Below are 19,658 nucleotides of genomic sequence, written 5' to 3' on the forward strand. Positions count from 1 at the left end.
ACACAGCATGTGGTTGACTCTTACCTGCCTTTTGGACAATTAGGGATGGACAATAAATGCTGGCCCAGCCAGCAATGCCCTCATTTCCATGAATGGAAAAAAAAACTTCACTGCATCTTTAATCCACTAAAAGGTCAATGGTTGAGGTATAGTCTACACTGAGTGTGTACTTTCAAGCTGTTGAAAGAAAAACGTGGCCTCACCAGTATCACTTCTCCAATGTGTCACATGTCCAAATAGCAAAAATGCTTGTCTCAAATAAGTTCATTATCAATTCAAAACATTATATCATGTGAATGAATCAAAAGTAGCTTATTTAAAAAGTGGATAAGTCCACTTCACACCAAATCTCTTAAATTTCCAAAAGTACCATTTACTAGCTAGCTTATACTGCCAGAGACTAATCAAATAGCTAATTTGCTATTTTATTTCTTTGCTCAAATATGAATAAATAAAATGTATTTAGAAAATTTACACAATTTGAACAAGATCATTAAACGTATCAAGTAAATTGTTTAAACAATTTTTGAACTGCTTTGATATAGTCTTCATTTTGTCCAGATGCTGGCACTTGAATTTCAGTTGTAGGGAAAATGGTCCTGCTAAACCACTACTCAATTCTTGGTTGATCTAATAGTTAAATTCCAGAATTTCTGACAAAAGGAGCTGGAAGCAATACTGACAAATAGTTTAGGTATTTTCTAAATCAATCTGTTCAGAGATGTTATTACATATCTCTGAAATAGATGAGACTTGAACCTGACAAAGGTTTATAGATTTGAAGCATCAGATGTTTTTAATTAAGGAACTGTGCCAGTAATCTAAAGGTGTGGACTAATGATCTGGAGACAGGAGTGCAAACTCCACCAAAGCAGTTGAGGATCTTCACAAACTAAATAAATCTAGGTAAAACTTTGGCATCAAAAATGGTGACTATGAAAAGCCACTTTTAGAGAAGGAAATTGGCTAGCCAAATCCAATCTGGTCTATTGTCACTTCTGACCTATATGTTGTGGTTGGTTCTTAAATACTCTCTAAAATGACCGAGCAAGATGTAGTGGTATCAAATTACTCCAAAAGAAATCTTAAAAGTGAACAGACCTTCCAGTATTCAGCAATGAACCAAAGATGGCAAGATGCCATCAACACAGTTGACAATGCAAAATCTCTTCCTTGTCGAATTGCATTGTGGTGTGTTTATTCTACTTGGACTGCAGCAGTTCACGAAGGTGGCTCACAACCACCACCTTCTCAATAGGCAATAAGTGCCGTTCCAACCAGCAATACCACATCCCATAAAATATTACATTTATGTACATTTTAAAATATGCAAACTTGCCAAAATTGAAAGACTAGTTAAGTGACATATTCTGTGAATGTGACCATCTTTCAAACAATATCCAAGACACTTTCATATCCGTAGGATATGTCCAATCCAAACAGCAGGATAAATCTACTAGAGTTAGCAACACAATTGGAAAAGAGTAGTCCTGAAAATCCTCTTCCAAACTTCAAGCGGGCTCATGACCCTCCTTCAACTGAAATAGATCAATTCAATTCAATTCAATCCATGTGTTAGCAAAAAGTGGTTCAGTACACCAGAATGCAGAGAAGTCACAGACCACCCAACGTCCAGCTACAGTGCTGAAGGTTTGTGCTCAAGAACCAGCCTCACATCCATACTGTTACAGTACAATAATGGATATATTCAATATTGAGGACAATTGCTCAGGTGCACTCTGTCCATAAAAAAATATCCAATCTGGCCAATTTTCACTCTTTGCATACTCGCAATCGTGAGTAAAGTTGTGAAAGGTGTCACTAACGGTGCCAATCAAGCAGCATATACTTGAAATAACCTGCTTACTGATGCTCAGCTTGAGTCTTCCAGGATCACTCAGCTCTTGGCCTCATTACAGCCATAGCCTAAAAACGGACAAAGAAAATGCTGAAATCTAGAGGTGAAGTGATACTGATTGCCCTTGACATGAAGGAAGCAATGACAATTAAGTAAACCAAGCATAACTGAAGTCATATCTAAGCCACAGCAAGATGGCTGTAGTTATAGAAGGCCTATCGTTCACGTCATCCTTTGTTTTTAAGAACAGCCCTTGTCCCATTTCAGTCCACAATCAAAAATACAGAATAAAACAATATGCTCTTTTTAATCATACAATCACAAAGGGAGAAACGGTGGCTCAGTGGTTAGCACTGCTACTTCACAATGCCAGGGACAGGAGTTTGATTTCACCCTCAGGCAATTGTGTGGAGTTTACACATTCACCCAGTGTCTGTGTAGGTTTCCTCCTACAGTCCAAACATGTGCAAATTGGGTGGCTTGGCTTTGCTAAATTCACACTGGAGATTAGCACCTAATCTAAAATCTTGTTCTTCTTAAACCAATGGAATCTGACCTTTCTTTTCTGATGCGTCTAGTAATCTGAGTGAATCTTAGGTAGGCACCATTTTGACAAAACCAATTGTGTAAATGCTTTATATATTGTTTACCTAAAACAAATGCTTTGGGAAGTTAGGAGATTCAAGTACGTTACAACTAGCTTTCAAAGCAAAGGCGCAATTTTTCTGGTTTCTCTTTTACGGTTGATTGCCCTTGGTATTGAAGTCACGTGAGCAGAGTTGTCAGGGTTTACCACAGGGAATTGGAATTTTGGATGGATATTAATATCAAACCTAACCTGCTTCTAAAATATATCAAATTCTGTTAAAAATGGAACAGAAGCACCGTCCCAAAGCAACATATATTTATAAATAGATGTAGGTTTGTTCATTGAGCTCAGCAAGCAAACCTACATCCAGAACCTCAACCTGAGCTACAAATCTTCTCAAAACTCGCTAATACATCTATAAATGACAGCGAAACTCAAGTTTCAGAAATTTTACTTCCATCAGTATTGTTGAACAAAAGACAATTTTATTTTAAAGCTTTTTTGTAATGCATTTATTGAGACAATTTGCAAGAATACAAATTAAGGGGATATGCAATATTTATACTGTACAACTGACTTAAAGTCCACTTGCCAACCATAGAAGCGTTCAGTGGTGAACACACACATTAATGCTGATTTATTGTTGAGAGCCAGGCTTGTTTAAATTTGAAACTACACAAGTTGACTGATTTTGAAACACCAAATGACTGGCACCTACTTTGTAAAGTTAAAACATGTGCAGTGCCTGTAACATTTTCTGTCCATTTGCAAAGACATGGCCCTTTGTACATAGATCCCAGTAGATGCAAGTGTGTCACATTACAAGCCCAGTCAAAAATCTTAAATTGGTTCTCAGTGTAATTCCTGCACATTCAAGATTATCCAGGAAACATCTCACTGCAGAATCAGTGTCTAATGTTAGACACTGCGTTGTGAGTTTTGCAAATACGGACTGGTTTGGACTGGTTGGTACTTTACTTATTCAAAGAGCCAAAATGATATATGCTGTGTGATACAATCCGCCGCTCTTTGGAAATATGACCTACATACGTGTTCTTTGCAAGATAAGGCTGATGCACTTACATCCATCTTTAGCCAAAAACTCCAAGTGGACAAACCATCCCAACTTTCTCCAAAGGACCTCAGCAACACAGTAGCCAGTTTTCAACCAATTCAATGCATTTCGTGATATCAAGTAATGGCTGAACATACTAATACTGCAAAGTATAAGCCCTGACATTATCGTGGTATTAGTCATAGAGATATACAGCATGGAAACAGACCCTTTGGTCCAACCCGTCCATGCCGACCAGATATTCCAGACCAATCTATTCCCACCTGCCAGCACTTGGCCCTTATCCCTCCAAACCCTTCCTATTCATATACCCATCCAAATGCCTTTTAAATGTTGCACATCCTGAAGATTTGTGTTACAGGAGGTTACACCCGTAACCAAGTTATCCAATATATGGAGAGAAGAACTAAACAAAGCAGTCCTGTGGGTCCTGTTCAAAACTTGCCAAAGATAATTCTTATGATTCTTGTGCTGGTCAGAATGCTACTTCTTAGTCATCCTTCTTCGGATGCTTCCACTTGTTTGCAAGAAGATGGTGGTTCAGTTATACAATTATGCTTCTAAGTATGCTTCTTAATTTAAAAATTGGAGCTCCTGAAAGAAAAATAAACTGTTTTTTTTCAGTTTTAAAAGTAGCTTACGGCAGAGAATGGAGAGATTGAGTTTCTCATTGGTAAAGGCCTGGTAGCTCCTCACTACCTTGATCCCGCACACCTGCACCCCACATCACACCCCCACCCCACAGCAGTTCAATTACTTGAGTACTAATCAGAGATTGTTAGTAGCCAAAGGCCTTCTGTTTGTAGACTAGTGACCATTTATCAATGACAATCAGCTTCTTGTTGCCAACTAAAGCTCCATCTGTACACAACCTCTTGCCTCCAGTTCTGCAAAAACTGTAATAAATCACAACTGTACGAGAAGTGTTCACAGTAGTTACAGATTACTTTCTTTCAAACCACACAGCAATTCTCAGTTTTTAAAACAGTTCTTAAATTTAAAACCACAAAAATAATATGCCATGGTGTTTGCATTTGCTTCAACACTCCCAGTTCAAAACCCAAGATGCTAAGAGGACAAATCAGGAGTCCAAGTGTTCCTCCAAATTTCTCACGTGTTTTTAACCTGTGAAGTTTTATCAGAATGCTAAAAAAACATTTCTCAGAGAAATAAATTCAGCACTGTTATCTAGGAGGTGCATCTTGACACAAGCTGAAGTACACCTAACACTGTCCTACTGCCGGAAGAAACACCAGTTATCAGCACAGAATTAAATATTAACATAACCTTCATGATACAGAATACCTTGTATTGGAGGTCGTTCACAGAAGTGTGGAGCCTTATATTTTCGGTTGCAAGCAAATTGAACTCATCAGACGATTTCCCTTGATTATATTTCAACTTCACTGCCTGAAAATGATTTCCATTATTAAATTTATAGAATATTGACAGTAAGTGAAAATGTGTTATGATCATTTACTATGAGAGGTAATAATGCAATCATATAATATTCCAGGAACTATGAAAACTCAATAATTCATTAACTCTGTTGAAGATCTAGAATTTTCAAATTTATCAGAAAGATGAAAAACCTTGGGATGCATTTTCCTCTGCTAGTCTTAACAAAATAGAAATAGAAATGAATATAAAATACTTCACTTTATACCCTTTGTGCTAACATGAATAAAGACAAAATATTACTTTGTTTCTTCCGTAGTTTTATGAACAATGCGGTTCAATGCGGTTCATTCCGTGCTATTTTCAAGTTGAATTTGGGGAACAACTGTATGTTGGGTTTAGATTAGATTAGATTAGAGTAGATTACTTACAGTGTGGAAACAGGCCCTTCGGCCCAACAAGTCCACACCGACCCGCCGAAGCGCAACCCACCCATACCCCTACATTTACCCCTTACCTAACACTACGGGCAATTTAGCATGGCCAATTCACCTGACCTATACATCTTTGGACTGTGGGAGGAAGCCGGAGCACCCGGAGGAAACCCACGCAGACACGGGGAGAATGTGCAAACTCCACACAGCCTGAGGCGGGAATTGAACCCGGGTCTCTGGCGCTGTGAGGCAGCAGTGCTAACCATTGTGCCACCGTGCCGCCCGGTGGCACTGCAAGTTTTGTGGCTGAATAATTTGTGGCTGAAAATGTATTGCTGGAAAAGCGCAGCAGGTCAGGCAGCATCCAAGGAACAGGAGAATCGACGTTTCGGGCATAAGCCCTTCTTCAGGAATGAGGAAAGTGTGTCCAGCAGGCTAAGATAAAAGGTAGGGAGGAGGGACTTGGGGGAGGGGCGTTGGAAATGCGATAAGTGGAAGGAGGTCAAGGTGAGGGTGATAGGCCGGAGTGGGGTGGGGGCGGAGAGGTCAGGAAGAAGATTGCAGGTTAGGAAGGCGGTGCTGAGTTCGAGGGATTTGACTGAGACAAGTTGGGGGGGGGAGGGGAAATGAGGAAACTGGAGAAATCTGAGTTCATCCCTTGTGCTTGAAGGGTTCCTAGGCGGAAGGTGAGGCGCTCTTCCTCCAACCGTCATGTTGCTATGCTCTGGCGATGGAGGAGTCCAAGGACCTGCATGTCCTTGGTGGAGTGGGAGGGGGAGTTGAAGTGTTGAGCTACGGGGTGGTTGGGTTGGTTGGTCCGGGTGTCCCAGAGGTGTTCTCTGAAACGTTCCGCAAGTAGGCGGCCTGTCTCCCCAATATAGAGGAGGCCACATCGGACGCAATAGATGATGTGTGTGGAGGTGCAGGTGGGGCCTTGGAGGGAAGTGAGGGGGGAGGAGTGGGCGCAAGTTTTGCATTTCTTGCGGGTTGCAGGGGAAGGTGCCGGGAGTAGAGGTTGGGTTGGTGGGGGGGTGTGGACCCGACGAGGGAGTCATGGAGGGAGTGGTCTTTTCGGAACGCTGATAGGGGAGGGAAGGGAAATATATCCCTGGTGGTGGCGGAAATGATGGCAGATGATATGCTGTACATGGAGGTTGGTGGGGTGGTAGGTGAGGACCAGTGGGGTTCTGTCCTGGTGGCGGTTCGAGGGGCGGGACTCAAGGGCGGAGGAGCGGGAAGTGGAAGAGATGCGGTGGAGGGCATCGTCGACCACGTCTGGGGGGGAAAATTGCGGTCCTTGAAGAAGGAGGCCATCTGGGTTGTACGGATTTGGAACTGGTCCTCCTGGGAGCAGATGCGGCGGAGACGAAGGAATTGGGAATATGGGATGGCGTTTTTACAAGGGCAGGGTGGGAGGAGGTGTAGTCTAGGTAGCTGTGGGAGTCGGTCGGTTTATAGTAAATGTCCGTGTTGATTCGGTCGCCAGAGATAGAAATGGAAAGGTCTAGGGAGGGGAGAGAGGAGTCTGAGACGGTCCAGGTGAATTTGAGGTCAGGGTGGAAGGTGTTGGTAAAGTGGATGAACTGTTCAACCTCCTCGTGGGAACACGAGGCAGCGCCGATACAGTCATCGATGTAGCGGAGGAAAAGGTGGGGGGTGGTGCCAGTGTAGCTGCGGAAGATGGACTGTTCCACATATCCTACGAAGAGGCAGACATAGCTGGGGCCCATGCGGGTGCCCATGGCTACTCCTTTGGTTTGAAGGAAGTGGGCGGATTGGAAAGAGAAGTTGTTCAGGGTGAGGACCAATTCATTCAGTCAAAGGAGGGTGTCAGTGGAAGGGTACTGGTTGGGTCGGCGGGAAAGGAAGAAGCGGAGGGCTTTGAGTCCTTCATGATGGGGGATGGAGGTGTACAGGGACTGGATGTCCATGAAGATAAGGCGTTGGGCACAACAGAGCTCATGGATATATGCTGTTGGATAAATTTGTTATTGTGAACACTCTACTGCACTATCCACACACATCTGCTTCAGGAGCAAAAGTAAAGTAGGATGCAACCATAAGGAGTAAGGAAATAAATTTCAGCACTGAAATGAAAACAGGACTGCACATTTGATATGGCTGGAAGTAAAGTATTATAAATGGAAGGTTTTATAAGATTGACTCATGCACAAAATTACTTTATCTAAATTCTCAAATAAAAGATATTTATACAATAGGATGATTTATATACTCAAAGTTACAGAAGGTGCTGCATAATGTTAAATTTGTAGCTAATGAAGAGCATTTTTAACATATTACAGCCATATGTTCAAATTGGTCACAAATTTTCAGTACAGCATAAATTACTTTGTGTAAATGTTTCCTTTCAGAAAGCCAATATTAATCTGTTTTTTTACCTTGTCCTGCTTTTGATTACACAATGTAACAGCTTTTGTCTGGCGGTAATCTTCAGTATATTTATTGTCCTCTCCTGGGTTAGGTTTGTGTGCATTCACATCCTGTAAAACATTAATTATGCACCCAAGTTAATTGAGGAAATAAACCGTGACCGATAATGATTGTTTGGAAGTAGATATAAGAGTTACTGGACAACTGAGAAGTAGGCTTATTTAGTATATCTTCACTGCTAAATTTGTATTTTTTGGAACTCTTAACTAATCTCCTCTCACCATATTTTGTACAGTCTTAAGTTTCTTGTTTCCAGCAGCTGACCACCACTCCCTAATCCTAAATTTTGGCTTGATTATATGGCAATGTGGAATGGGCAAACACTAATCATTCTTTCTTAATGGCACAGCAGGTTTACTTACACCAAATGGATCGCAGTGGCTCAAGGTGGTAACTCTCTATCACCTTCTCATTGGTAACGAGAGATAGGTAACAGATGCCCAGCCAGCAATGCCCACATCTTAGAAGTGAATTTTAAAAATCCTCGTATCACACAATCCAAAGATGTATTGCAACTCTTTGCAAAGAAACATGTTTTATTCCCCCTATTAAACACAACCCATAGACTACACCAGCTTTACATCACTTGTCTTATCAGTTAAGGGCCTGCATGGGCTATGAGATATAGACAGCCACTGCAAAATGTTACTAGCTTTCTCGGATGAAAGGTGCCCTTCACTCAGAGTTGTAGGAATGAAGGGAAAGTGAAATGAGATCAGGAGGATTATGTTTGAAGATACCATCATCCCCAACGACTTCAGACCAGCCTCCAGCTGTGGCTTCATGGCTATTTAATAGTAGCCATAGGTTCCTCCATGACTGTGCTCATCACATACTGCTGTGCTCAGTAATGCGTCAACTTGTACTGCAAGGGAAGTGGAGATGTGTCAGTTCAACCTATGGCTTTGATGGTCGAGTAGCTGCCATTCTCTGTATGATGACAGAAGTGGGTGTCAGGTTTCCACCAATGCCAAAATGAGACAGTGATATGAATGGTTAATGTAACATATAATTCACAATTAATAAAGACTGTTAGTAATTCCATCTCATGCATTCAGCAGTAACTGAGACTGGTGGTTCAGTTCTTTTTAAACTCATGCAATTAATTTGCAATTTTGTGTTCTCTCCCTGTCTGCATGGTTTCCATCGGGTGCTCTGGTATCCTCCCACAGTCCAAAGATGTGCAGAATAGGTGGATTGGCTTTGGTATACTGCATAGGGATATGCAGGTTAAATGGATTAGCTGTGGTAAATGTGGGGAGGCTGCATCTGAATGGGATGCTCTTCAGAGGGTCGGTGCAGACTTGTATCTGGTAGCATCTGGTATTTTAAGACAAATTTACTATTCTTGATCAGCCACAAGATCATTAAAGTTTTGTGAAACTGCATTGTAATCCTCGGGTTTGAGTTTTGACATTAACCACCATAACTATCTGGTCCCATTGCTTCTGTACAGTTTGGCTGGAGGCTACCTCTAGTCTCCTGTGCACAGATCACATCACTGTTCCCCTCCCCTCCACCAACACACCCAGGACTGGCACAGGAGTAGCTTCGAGCACAAGCTAACCTGTTGCACTGTAACTCATTCTTCATCCTGCACAGCACAGCCTCAATTGTTGTAGCACCTGAATTAGCCAAAAGGTGCCTTCCCTCAGAGATGCAAAGCTAGCTTTAAATTGTACAGACTAGCTGAATTATGCAGCCACCCAAAAGCACATTTTGCACTGGTTTCAGGGAGAATTCATGCAATCTTAATAAGGCCCCTGAATGAAACTCTAGCCCGCCCTCCAGATCAGAATGCTGTTAATTGGGGAAAGGGAGAAGCCTTCCATTCAATTACCTAAGGTTTAGTGGACAGTAACTGCATTGGAATGATCTCATTTCCCTGGGCTGGGTATATTTAGAGAGGTCAACTATCAGGTATAAAATATACACCTGTTTTCTTGATCAGCCCCTTTCAATATGGGAATTAGGGTCCTTTGACAAATAGTTTTAGGTTGGAATTGGAGGACAATAGGCCTGGGTAGAATATTATGTTCTCAGTTCCACAAGTTGGAACCAGAGGCCTTAGACAGGCTGAATTATTCTAACCAACTAGAATGGACAAATTCCAGAAGGTCCTCAGGTCCAGCCATCTTTAGCAGCTTCAAAGTCCATTAGAAATGGGCAACAAATGCTGGATAATGTGAAATATCCTGGGCCTTGGATTTTATAAGCAAAATTCTTCAGCTCAGTAACAACTACCGTATATACTCGGGTAAAAGTTGATCTCATGTAAGAGTCGACCCTAGTACTGGAATTTTCCATATATCTCATGTAAAGGTCAACCCTAGTTCTTCACAGATAACAGATCAACATTTGAGAGTCATGTTACAATGAGGAAATGAATTTTTTTTTGTCTATTATGTGTTTTTGGTGTACAATTCACACCAATTTGGCGTGAAAATTTAAGACGCATCAGGTCAGAGTCAAGTGACAAACAACCCCTTGTATGCAGCTCAGCTAAGCTCCCCTGTAGCACTTGCGGAATACAGTCATATTACTGTAATTCGTTGTGGTTTTTTTCCTTTATTCGTTTGGAGATCAGTTGGGCTTCTGCTAATGATATGGTAATTTGAACTATAGCATGAATTTCAGCTCCTAGAAAGCAATATCCAAGTAATGGTCAACCCCATAAACTTAACCTTGAAAAATAATCTAAAAAAATTATACTTTTACACGAGTATAGACAGTAAATCAGTAGCTTGGCAATTTCTCTTCACCTTCCTTTCTCTTTCCAATCTTTAGTGCAAAGAGAGCTAACTTGTACATTACACTGTGATAGTAATTCATACCTAAAATGTCTCATTTGTGCATTTATTGATCTATTATTCTGCTGTTAGTTTCACTTTACCAACCTTCCACACCCCAAAGAGAAAATTAAATGATGATTAACGTCATAACGTTTCAACATTAAAACATAAAAACAGAAAATTTCAGCAACAGTAATTACAGAGTTCCAATCTTCTACTGGGTCTACAGCAAAATACTAGGTTTAATTTCTGTCTATGTTTGCTGCTCTTCAGTCAATACCTCTGCACTTTTGATTGCCAAATCAAACCATACTGCCTGTTCCTCACTGCAGAATACAAGTCCCTACTCCAGACTTGCATGACCTATTTGGAAACTGCTTCTGGTGCTTTCCTTACTTAGGACAATTGTCCAAATCAAATGTTTCAATATCAATCTTCATGGTAAGGAGTTGCACAAAGTGAATAAGCTTTTGCTGCGAAGTGCGTTCACTGCAAAATGGATTTGCATGATAAGAATTCGAAGGCCTGTGAACAGCAACATATTTCTTCCTCATACCTTTGTTCAATCCTCAAAAATACTGATAAGTTATAGAGATATTAATTTTCTAGTGAACAATGTAACGAATGACAGGAGATTTCAAGTTAAGACTTTTACTGCAAAAAATTAAAATCAAAGTTGGTTAAACATTACTTAATAGAGAACTAATACACTAAACTATATAGATGGTATTCCCCAGTAATCTCTTCACACAACTGAAAACCCAATGCCATGATTGTAGATTACAGCAAATTCTCAGCAGATATGCAGCCTTGTATTTAAAACCCCAAATGTTTCCCACTCATCTAACAGACTCTATTCTGCCACCCAAGCAGGGTGAAACATTCAGTGTCCATTTAAGCACAGTCCCCTTAGCTCAATATTCTGAACAGAAGTGAATGGACTGCCAACAAGACATCCACTCCTGATTCTTGGGTCTTCAATTCTCCACAACAAGCTTCAATTCCTCATACAGGGGTTCTGTCCTCACCAGCACTCCATTTGGTGATTAAGTTAAAAGCAATACTTTCTTCTGCCTGGGATTGCAGAATCTGCTTTCAGTCTGTCTCTGATAATTTGAACATCTGCAAGCAGTAAGGACAGCTGCTTTATCTTGTCCCTAGGTATTAAATTAATAGGCTTTGAGCTGAACCCCATTCACATAACAATCAGGTCACATATGGACTTATCTCTAGGCAGAACTAGCAGGACATCAAATTTTACACATTGTTATTCCATTTCACCTTGAATTAAAGAAAACAGTTTTAAACATAACCATCTGACATTCATTATACCTTGTATTTTATATGGCCCAATGTGCAATGTTAATATTGGCAACCTTCTACCTTCAAACAATATCCCTAAAGATGCACCAACAAACTGAAGTTTCACCAAAGCTGCTGCTTAATTGTGACAATGATTTGAAATGCCACTTCTTTCTACCAAATACATTCCCTTTAAATGCTGTGAGATATATTAAATATTGTAAGCTTACTATGTATAGTATAACAGACCTGATTGAGACAGGTTATTCAGGCTCAGGAATGTAAAACTTTGCCAGGCACAGGGCAACAACAATTTGTTTTCCTCTAGCTCTACCCTTGTCATGGATAATCTGGGCAGTTTGCAAGCACTAGAGAAATTTTAAATTATGGTATGGACTTGCTTGAAGGCTAGTTTCTTTCACTAAAGAGAACATTTACTTTATACAGTAGAGAGAAGGTTTACGTACGCCTATAGGAGTAACCTTTCTTATGTAATTTTTCAAATTCTTTGGTAAATAATGCCAAGCGATAACCTCATCATTAAAATAAGCAACTACAGTTAAAACAAATCCATCGGAAAAAAAAACTTGTACTGTTCATTCAGTACTTTTAGCTGACCTCGTCTTCAATGCCAATCGCTGCCTCTTTATCCAAGATATCTTCCTTGGGGACAGATTTGGCGATGCTGCTATCTACGAATCAATACAGAAAACAATGATATTGGATATTCCATGTTTTCTATTAGTATTGGCTTCTTTTTAAACTACATTTAGTGGATTCCAGCTTCCCATAACAGGCAAAAGAGAAACACTGAACTTAGCAGTACATGCAGGCCATTCAGCACTGTGAGTAAGGCTCGATATTTGATAGGATTATGGTTTATCTGATTGTAACCCCAACTCCATGTTCCTCTCTGACTCCCTCACAATCTTCGACTCCTTTTTTAATCAACATCTAACTCAGCCTTGTAAAGGTCTGACAGCCTAGACATGAGCAGGATAAGACAGTTTGAAAACTCTGAACCCAACCCAGCTTAAAATGAACCCCCTTTCAAATTTAACAGAGAAAGATTGGGGTTGGACTAACTGGTTGAGAAGTGGCTCAGTTATTTAAGTAATCCAACAAGGCTGTATGGCTCAATATTTTTAGACATGGTAGTTGTGAGTTTTTGAGGGTTCAGGAAATCTGGAAGTTGAAGGGAGACAAGAATAATGAGGAAACACAATTAAGTGCTTTTCCAGCACTGCTAATGGATCAACTGGTGTGGGAGTGATTCCCACTGCAGCTCTCCAAGTAAACCAGCTCCTCTCCTGAAGCCCACTGCCTACCTCCACAATCTGACCTTCCTGCAATTTAAAAATTCCCCACGCCACATTTTCCCCTCACTGACCCACAATCTCTTCAAAACTATTTCACTACCATCATCGCCATCCCCACCTCTCAAAACAATCACTCCTCCCCTCTTCTCTGCCATCCAACCCCCTCCCCTTCCATCAGATCTCCAGCCTGTCTTACTGCATTAGAAACAGATAAATAAAGTTCAAATGAAGTTCTGGCATTAAATTTAGCTGAACCTCTGCATTTCTCACCTTTATGAACAGTACATCCCGACTGCCATAAATACTTAACTTTCTGTAATACTCTGAAACAATTCACCACAGTTCTGGTTTCACCATCTGAAAGCTCAATTAAACACCTATTATGCAAGTATAACTCAAAATATAAAATAATATTTTTGAATATTTACAGTAGTGCAATCTGATTCAATTTTATATGCATTTACACGACAGTTTTATAGAAAAATTGCTCCTAAATTCTTCAATTGGCCTGTTGATGACTATCATACATTAAAGACTGCCTGTTTGGGTCTCTTAAGTTTCTCCATGTCCACTCTATGAAATCTCTTAATAATCTTCACAGCGTTTGCTTATATAAATCTCAGAAAAAGCTAGCTTAGTTTCATCAGATTCCACTAATTTGTCCTTACCATAATAACTGGCATTGCAATTTGTTCCATCCTTTTCACCATCATAGGTCACATCCACATCATCCTGAATCCAAAGTAAAACAGATTGATATCAATATGCCAAAAGACAACTCAGTAGAGCTTCAAAATATCCAATCCACCGCAGTCAAAGTCCTAGAAATAAACTTACACACGATTAAAATTAATGGGAATAATTTTTACTTTATTTCCCAAGATAGGTGTAAACAGAGTGACACAGGGCAGTATGTTTGGTGATTACTGCTTAATTTTATTTGTGGTCAGACAATTATTTAGCTTGTGTGGTTTCAGTCCATGTTGAAGATGAAGCCCCAGACCAAAATGGAGGAGTTTCATTAATGTACTGAACTGTGGGTAGTGTTGTCTTTTGTGAAAATATCTTAGTAAGTCGATGTGTAGGGTGTCAACAGAAAACCATCCCCAAAAACTAAGTAAAAAGAAAGATTGAAAGGTACTGGCAAATCACAGAAAAGTTATTTTCAAAGAGATCCAGAGTAGAATACAAAAGGACTCAGAATACTAAGGTTGCAGATGGAAAGAAAAATGGAATGGCACATCTCACATTATCCCCATAAATTAAGCTTCTTGCCTCAATTTTTAACTCAATTGTTTATTCTCTGAGATGCGCAGGGAGTGAGAGCTTAGGATGGTATATTGAGGGTGACATGGCTTTGGGAACAGAGTGAATGGTGGGACCTTCAGTGTTCTTCTTTGACTGATAAGATTTAAGGATCGAGAAAAAATTGTTAGCTGGAGGATTAAAGTCAGATCAGATACAGAAAGAGAAATATACAGAGTTAACAAAGATTGGAATTAAAAAGAAAATAAATAGAAGGGAAAAACTTTTTTTTAAAGCTGACATTTTTAAAATCTCTGAGGTTAATTCAGATCCTGAATGAGTGAGAATCCACAGCAAAAACTGTTCAGTTTCTGAGCTGGAGACACTGATTAGCACCCACTAATAATGATCAAATCAATGTTTGTTTACATTGTGGTGAGTTTAATGGACAATTGATGTGCAAATGCAGCAACTTCTTGAAATTAAGAAAGATGCTAAAACTAAACGTCATTTGTGAGACATGTAAATCAACTAGCAAACTCTGGAAATTTGCAGTTCACATGTCACTTAAATTTTCTGAAGTTGTTCGTTGATTTGCATTCTGGTATTCATTGTTAACATATCTTTACTTTCCAAGCAAGACCTGACCTTGAGTTTACACATCAACTTCTCAAAGGGCCAAGTCCCTTGATAGTTACATAAGATATAGGAGCAGAATTAAGCCAATCAGCACATTGAATGGCGGAGCAGACTCAATCATAGCTGATAGGTTTCTCAATCTCATAACCCTTGATCCCCTCACTAATCAGAACCTATCTCTGTCTGAAATATGCTGAATGACTTGACATCCATGGCCCTCTGTGGCAATGAGTTCCACAAAGACATAACCCTCTAGCTGAAGAAATTCCTCTGCATTTCAGTTCAAAAGTGTTGTCCCGTCACTGACCTGTACCCCTGGGCTCCTAGTCACTCCCACTAGTGGAAATATCATTTCCACATCCATTCTATCCAGGCTTCTCTGTATCCTGCAAGTTCCTTCTAAACTCTATTGAGTACAGAACCAAAGTCCTCAATAGCTCCACATATGATAATCCCTTCATCCCCGAAATCATTCTTGTAAACCTCCTCTGGAGTCCAGTCAATGACAGCACATCGTTCCTTAGTCACGGAGCCCAAAACTACTCACAATATTCGAAATACAGTCTGACCAGAGCCTTACACAGCCTCAGCAGTATATCTCTGCTTTTGTATTAATTTCAAAAAGGTTAGAAAACATTTGCTTTTCTAACCACCAACCGAACTAGGATGCCCAAGTCCCTTTGCACTTCAGCTTTCCAAAGCCTTTCCCAGTTTAGAAAACAGTCCAAGCCTCTATTCTTGCTATCAAAATGTAAAACCTCACACTTTGTCACATTGTATTCCATCTGTCACTTTTTGCATGCTTGCCTAGCATGTCCAGGTCATTCTGCAACTGCCCCACTTCCTCAGCACTACCTGTCCCTCCACTGATCTTTCTGCCATTTGTAGAACTAGCAACAATGTCCTCAGTTCCTTCATCCAGAAACTTAATGTATAACATGAATTGTTGTGGTCACAGCATTGGCTGCTGTGGTACTCCATTAGTCACCAGCTGTCACCCAGAAAAGACCCCTGTACACATACTCTCTGCCTTCTGCCAGTCAGCCAATCCTTTTTCCATGCCAGTACCTTGCCCCAACACTATGGACTCTTATATAAATTAGCAGCCCCCGGTCAGCACCATGTGAAAGGCCTCTGGAAATTCAAACAAATCACATCCACTAGCTCTCCTTTGTCTAATTTACCTCATTACAGAAAGGGTGAAAAAGACATTTTTAGTTTTCACTCTGTAAAAAGAAGTTGGTGACTTTATGTGAAACCAGCTTTGGTTCTGGTTAAAAAAAAATGGACCAAGTAGGAAGGAGACAATTCATGTGCATCATTAGAATTCTGGAATCAACCTAGACATTGGATCAGCAAGGCAATCATGTTTCTCCCCTTGTCACATTCAACACTCACTACCCAACTCCATCATAACCCATCCATCTCCTGTAAAGTGCAGAATATAATTGGTGACCAGTACATATTCTATCAAAGCGAGATCACAGCATTAAGCCATCTACCATTTTGTTCTGCAAATTATTTACAGAAATAAACAAAAACATCAGCTTTTAGTAAACAAAAGGTAATCTTTTCATGAAGGCAATGGAGTGCCAACCTGGGATATCTCTGAAGCTGTGCCAACTGTTTCAGTTTCTAAGTGGTGTTCATCTTTCTTGTTGCAAACCGAATAAATGTCTAGTTGAGAACTGCTGCCAATTTGATACTGGCTGCTGACATATTCCTTAGATTCTAAGTGATCTACTTCTGGTTTCTGATTACGTTTGTTTCCCATTTTTAAATGTTGCAGAGTACCTGAAAAAAAATTAAATGATTTTAAAAAGTGCAGGTTGTCATGCTGATCTGTTGCAAGAATACCACCAACCACGTGGGAAGGGAAGGCATGAGCTGGCACACATGGACAGAAAGGATGTTGCCAGGGTTGGAGGATTTGAGCTATAGGGAGAGGTTGAATAGGCTGGGGTTGTTTTCCCTGGAGCGTCGGAGGCTGAGGGATGACCTTATAGAGGATTGCGCGAGTACAATTGCAACATTAAAGAGGCATTTGGATGGGTATATGAATAAGATGGGTTTGGAGGGATATGGGCTGGGTGCTGGCAGGTGGGACTAAATTGGGTTGGGATATCTGGTCAGCATGGATGACTTGGATCGAAGGGCCTGTTTCCGTGCTGTACATCTTTATGACTCTAGGATTCTGAGTGCTGACAACATCTGTGGGTAGGAGCCAAGTCTCAGGTGGAGCTGCAGGAATAAAAATTTGAATCTACACATGCTTTTTCCACTTTATTATCCTATTGAGAGTTGGTTCTGTCACAGCAAAGTTTCTTCATTCAGAAGCATCTGGAAACGTTAGTACCAAATAAGGCATCAGCAAAAGGTTCAAGCTCCTGGTCCCATTACAAGATTTGACATTCTCCTCTCTCCTGAATTTTTCACCTATAGTACAAATTCCCAACAATATTCAGTCCTGCAGATCAACCTTCCAAGGCCTTGTGTCTTCCATGATTTCTCTCCTCTCTTTGCCATTCTTCGATCTTGCAAACAGATGACTACATTCCCAGTACTCTCCTGATTACACAATATTCCTCAATACTCACCCCAACATCCAAAGGCAAGAATAGTTTACCCAATGCCCCTGATCCCAAGATCCCACTCCCCAAAAATCAACAACCCAGAAATAATCTTCCAAAAGGGTCTATCTCCAGTGGTCTCAGAAATGTAGGCTCTTATCTGTTGGGTTCTGGTTTGCTATCAATAATTTATTGATTTTTAGGAGGTTCAAATCACTCCCAGATCCTGGTTCTGATACTGACTTAGTTAGGAAAGTAAAATAATGGAGGCAGTAGGCGGGTGTTTCAGGGCAAAAGAACCTCTGCATTTATTAAATATAAAAAATGTATAATACAAGAAATAAAGGCAAATGCAATAGAACTGAAATTAACACAACTATGCAGTCATTAAACACACTTCCAAATTAAGCATGGGTTAACACTATTAGAAGCTAAACAGTAGTTTTAATCACAGGCACTTTCATTACATTTGCTACCCTGGGGTTCTCTGCTCTGTCACTACCCACCTTCCCCTCCCTGCTAGCTAGGTTGGATACTTTGGGGTCTCAGGAGTTTAAGCTCACCACTGGGGATAAACACAATTTTGAAGTACTGGTGGCTGTTCCAGCTAACTGTACCTGATGCCTTGATGAAGACTTTGGACGATGTAGGCCTTCAGTCTGGGTGGAGTCCACTGATGCGGTCGAATGTGTTCTGGATTTCCTTATTTTGGTTTTACGAGCTGGTTTTCACCCTAGGATGTGTCTGGCGCCTTGTAGTGGCAGTCGGGTCGGTGGTTTTTAGAGATTGTCGGTTCTTAGATCTGCTGGTCGTGGTCAGCTCCCCTCGTACGGAACAGGACTGTGTCAGTAGGTTTCAGAATTGCTGTTGGGTCCCCCTTCTGAAGGTAACTCTTGGAAATAGCTATTGAAATTCTTCTTCTGGGGATTGCTGTTTGGAATGCATCCTGGAGAATAGCTGCCGAGGAATTGTTCTCGGGGAGATAGCTGTTTAGGATTCCTCTTCTGGGGACAACTGTTTGGGATCCTTCCTCTGGAGACAGCTGTGGGGAATAGCTTTCAGGTGAGATCAGGGCTTCTTATCTTCACTTGCCATTCTGTTACTGGTGTTCATTTTGAGATCAATTGGCTTCCCGACTGTCAAGATTAAATGTGAACATTTTTGATTGGAGTCAAATGTCCGGTATCTGTATAGGTTTCAAAATGTCTGGGTTTTTGTAGGTTAGTTTCAGTCTAGAGTGTTAGGTCTAATTGATTGTTCTCTTCAGTGGAAGTATGTGAACTCAAGGTTGAACAATAGTCCCAGACTGGCTCTGTATGTAGTTGTTGCAGCCTGAGCTGAGGCTTTTGTCCAGTATTTTGCTATTAGAAATGATCATGATCTTGTTCAGTATTTCAGGTGATAGGAATTTTTGCTCAATCCTACATATCTCAGTTCTACTTTGGGAGCCTACCTCAGAATACTGCTCAATACAATTCTCAATTGCTGACACAGTATCATCCCATACTGCTTTTAAATTCTACTCCATGGCATTTAGACTCCTATTAATCAAACTCACAAACCCAAACAACTCATGACAAAAAAAAACAACTTTGGGGATCTTGGCCTTTGTTTTTGATATTGTAAACAGAACGCAATGTGAACTCAAGCTTCTAATACATGATATCAATCACATCATTGACAGAATAGTACACTGTTCATGGTTCCCAGTGTGAGACTAACAAAAACCGTGCAGATAAGACCAGAGGTTAAACTCTCACCAGCATCAGAATGTGGTGGGTTTGATGGTTTTCTAATCATAAGATATTCCATGTCAATTGTTAAGAATTAAAAACTGGCGTTTGGACTGAATTTTCCCAGCCCCTGAACAAGATGGGTAAATGAGAGTCAGCTGGGAAATATGTGGTGACAACAGAAAAATCTTGATGTTGAGAAAATTTTCTATCCAATACTTGAATGTCAAGATAGTGATTGCTAATAATGGTG

At 40.5% G+C, this 19,658-nt stretch overlaps 1 protein-coding gene across 1 annotated transcript in view; it reads right to left on the reverse strand.

The window, feature by feature from the left end:
* Positions 1–19,658, reverse strand: part of LOC140476759 (uncharacterized) — a 122,313-nt gene that overhangs the window by 19,964 nt on the left and 82,691 nt on the right. The window contains exons 17-21 of the mRNA XM_072569565.1: positions 16,700–16,896; positions 13,887–13,950; positions 12,518–12,591; positions 7,754–7,855; positions 4,828–4,932 (exon numbers count right to left, since the gene is read on the reverse strand). Coding sequence (XP_072425666.1) covers positions 4,828–4,932; positions 7,754–7,855; positions 12,518–12,591; positions 13,887–13,950; positions 16,700–16,896 — 542 coding nt within the window. The remainder of the gene's footprint in view (positions 1–4,827; positions 4,933–7,753; positions 7,856–12,517; positions 12,592–13,886; positions 13,951–16,699; positions 16,897–19,658) is intronic.

This window comes from Chiloscyllium punctatum, chromosome 5 (assembly GCF_047496795.1).
Source record: "Chiloscyllium punctatum isolate Juve2018m chromosome 5, sChiPun1.3, whole genome shotgun sequence".
Lineage (NCBI taxonomy): Eukaryota > Metazoa > Chordata > Chondrichthyes > Orectolobiformes > Hemiscylliidae > Chiloscyllium > Chiloscyllium punctatum.